The sequence below is a fragment of the Euprymna scolopes genome, chromosome 11 (genome assembly GCF_053919585.1).
Source record: "Euprymna scolopes isolate OS-2025 chromosome 11, ASM5391958v1, whole genome shotgun sequence".
NCBI classification, from domain to species: domain Eukaryota; kingdom Metazoa; phylum Mollusca; class Cephalopoda; order Sepiida; family Sepiolidae; genus Euprymna; species Euprymna scolopes.
The window spans coordinates 78345514-78349485 of NC_136492.1; the positions used below are offsets into that span (position 1 = coordinate 78345514).

General features: G+C 35.9%; 1 protein-coding gene across 1 annotated transcript; it reads left to right on the plus strand.

Annotated features, from left to right (window-relative positions):
* The first annotated feature begins 323 nt into the window (after positions 1–323).
* Positions 324–980, plus strand: LOC145288160 (zinc finger MYM-type protein 1-like). The gene has a single exon (XM_080136218.1). It carries the CDS (start codon positions 324–326, stop codon positions 978–980), a length of 657 nt encoding a protein of 218 aa, XP_079992344.1.
* The last annotated feature ends 2992 nt before the right edge of the window (positions 981–3972 follow it).

The window sequence follows — 3972 nt, forward strand, 5'->3', positions numbered from 1 at the left end:
AAACACAGCGTATTAATTTGGTTTCGAAGGGTCCCGTCCAGCTGACAGATTATGATTTCCCATTAAACCAGGAAAACCCATCATGGAAGTTTTCTGAAAAGAACTATTATTTGACACTAAAAAATAATGAAACTGTTAGACGTTCTTGGCTTGTTTACTCGAAGTCTACAGATCGAGTTTTCTGTTTTGCCTGCCGTTTGTTCAGTAGTGAAAGCAAAAGTCGTGGGGGCCTGTCTTCGGCCCAAGGATTTGGTAACCTGTGGAGCCGTCTGTCAAAAACTCTGTAGACACATGAACAATCAACTCATCATAAGGAATGCATGATGGTGTGGCATGATAAACGGTCAGGCAACTCTATTGACTTACAATCTAGTAAAATTCAGGAAGAGCAGACATATTGGAGAGCAGTTTTATTTCGTTTACTCAATATAATTCAATTTTTGGCTGAGAGAAATTTAGCTTTGCGTGGCACAAATGAAAAGTTTGGTGACACCAGAAATGGAAATTTTCTTGGAGAAGTGGAGCTAATAGCAAAATTTGACCCTGTCTTGTCTGAACATGTTAGACGCGCTAAGAGTCATGAATTGAGTGATCATTATCTGAGCAACCGCATTCAGAACGAACTTATCGAACTTCTTGCTAAGTCAATACGGGACAAAATCATTTCCAAAGTTCTTGCATCAAAATATTATAGCATAATACTAGATTGTACACCCGATATCAGTCACACAGACCAACTAAGTATTGTTCTTCGGGGAGTTGAATTTAAAGAAGGATTTGGAGCGGAAATTTTTGAACACTTCGTTGAGTTTCTTGATGTGTATGATACAACTGGAAAAGGCCTTTTTGACAGCATTATCAACTTCCTGTCCAAATATGGCGTTGCCATAGAAGACTGCCGTGGCCAGGGTTACGATAGCGGATCTAACATGCGAGGAAAAAAACCATGGAGTGCAGGCACGCTTCTTGGAAGTAAATAAAAAAGCTGCATACATGCCATGCGCCAGTCATCGACTTAATCTAGTAATTGCTGATGCTGCAAGGTCGTCAATTACATCCATTTCTTTCTTTGGCTATCTGCAACGTATCTATAATTTGTTTGCCGCGTCAACGAAGCAATGGGTTATTCTGAAGAAACACGTGACCCACTTTACAGTTAAAAGCCTTCCTGACACAAGATGAGAAGCAAAGGTAGAAGCTGTAAAATCATTACGTTTTCAGACAACAGAAATTTTGGAAGCGATTGAAGAGTTAGAAAGAGTGTCTTTAGATAATCGAGATGGATTTATTAGCACGGAATGTCGAGCTTTAGCCATTGAAGTCAGGAGCTGGCGTTTCTTGGTTTGTTTGATTACATGGTATGACTTGCTTTTTCAAATAAACATAATAAGCAAAGCGCTACAGAGTCCTTCAATATGCATCAATGACCAAATTTCTCACATCGAGGCTGGCATGTCATTTGTTTCACAGTACAGACATGGAAGAGTGGCAATAGCTGAAGGGAAAGCAAAAGAATTAGCTGATGAACTTAAAGTAGATCGTGCCTATCCGGAACCAAGGAGAAGAAAAAAAATATGTCTTTTCAGCTACAAATCGTCAGATGAGTCAGATCATCAGACTGGTGAAGAAGTGTTTCGCCGAGAATTTTTCTATCCACTTGTAGATACAATTTCAAAGTCTCCAGGAACGTTTTAAAAATATGAACGATTTCAAAACAAAGTATGGGTTTTTGTGTAGTGCAAGTAACATGAAATCGGCAATAACATCAGACATGTTGCCGTCCAGTTGTGCTGCTTTGGCAAAAGGTATTGGAGAAGGTGATATTGATTGTGAGAAACTTGAGAGAGAAATTATCAATTTCGTCAATCTCATGGACAATAAAAAGTGCATTACATTTTCCGCCATTGAATGTATAAATTATATAATGAAACACACACTTGTCGATTTATATCCCAACCTAGCTGTTGCACTCAGAATTGTAACTATATTGCCAGTTACAGTGGCATCCTGTGAACGTAGTTTCTCTAAACTGAAACTAATCAAAAATTTCTTCGGAACTCAATGTCTCAGGAAAGACTGGCTGGCTTATCTGTTATAAGCATTGAACATGAACTAAGCCGAGAAATTGACACAGAGAATTTAGTACAGCAGTTCGCCACAGTGAAAGCCAGAAAAGTGAAATTTTAAACATAAAGATGGTAGGTAAATAAATTTTCTTCGATTCCATTTTCAATTTTGGTTAAAACAGTTTACTGTTAATTTTTTCGACACTGGCCAAAGTTTTCTTTCGATTTGAATCTGTTGCTTTAGTAGGCACAAAAAGAAATGCTCAATGAGAAAATGAAAGAAATTTACTTGAGTAAATGAACCAATGAACATCTTTGGCACATACGTAGCCGGGAGCTCTTGTTCTTTAAAAAAATATGCATGTGTGAGTATGCACATTAGTCCCCCCGGAGAAAGAAAGTAAACATCATGACACCTCATGTTTAACTTGATATTTACTACGTATAATTACGGCTTGGTAAGTAAATAATTACTACAGTCTCTCTTATTAGTGATTGATGTAACTATTTAAAAAAAATAATATCATTTATCGACGGTTATTCAAAATTATTAACTTTTCTCTGCTTGTTTATGAAAGAAAAATGCAAAATGGCGACAAATTTGAATTTGTAATATTTACGTTTGTAATTTAAATTTTAAAATACTTAATGGTGATTTGGGGGGGGGGGCTTTTCTTTGTTTTAAAGTTTAATCTCTTTTCTTTAAATTGAATTGGTTATAAAGTAGTATTTTTCAATTTTAATATTTTTTTCTAAACGTTTAAACTTGAGTGGGGGGGGGATAAAAATGCTATTTTTTGGACACGCCTAATGCAGCAATAGCGCATTTATTAATTATCTTTTAAGTGAAATACTTTAACCAGATAACACGCTAAAAGTATGAGATAAATTAACAACAAAAAAATTAATGCATGTTTTAATAAGTTATTAAGTTTGTATCTATCTGGGGACTGGGGATGTAGAGGCTTTTTAGTGTTTAATGACTTTCTCCTAGATCGAGACATTTCAAAATGACTTGGTTACTTTTAATGTTGTTTTGATTTAATTCGTCCCCCCCCCCTCCACCATACCAACACTTTTCGAAATAAACTCCTAAACTCTAATTTTGGACAGTATATCTAACTTTCTGTAGCAAAATAGTTTTAAAATTTGGGTTGACATTTTTTGAAAATCCCTTAAAAAAACTGGTAGGAGATTGAGAGCCCAAACGCCCCTAAATGACTATAAAAATAGCTGCGAACTACTAAAAAGTAACTAATGGTTTTAAAAAGGTTAGCTGCAAAACACCAATTCTTCGATTTCATCGGTTTTTTTTTCTCATGATTACGGAATATCTGCGTTCTTTCAAGAGCATGTTATTCTGTTTAAAGTACCATTCATTGTGGGTTCAGTATGTTGAAGGGGGGGGGACGGGTGCGCAAGATGAATTGTGTCGGTAGGGACGGTAGGGGCCACAGAGCGCATTTTGCAGGGGAGGCCGCAATGTTCCTAAGCACGGCACTGGCAAGATAAGTTACTTTTCTACCTAACTGAATACTTTTTAGTGTTTTTTTTTTTTTTTTTTTGTAAAATGTTTATGCGGTTCGAAAAATAAGTGTTTGAGCGAGCGCTACCGAAAAACAAGAAAAGTGGCCGCAATGTCTCTTTACATTTTTGAAGTCTCAAAGATTTCAAAATAAGAAATGAAACAAAATGGTGAATAAAACCCACCCAATAAATTTTACCGTGACATTTATTGGGTGGATTTCATTCACCATTTTGCTTTATTTCTTATTTTGAAGTGATTATCAAGACTTGAAAAATGTAAATAAAAATTGCGGCGATATTTTCTTTTTGGGTAGCGCTGAATATTACCTACTTTTCGAACCGAATAAATATTTTACATTAAATAAAAACAGTAAAAACT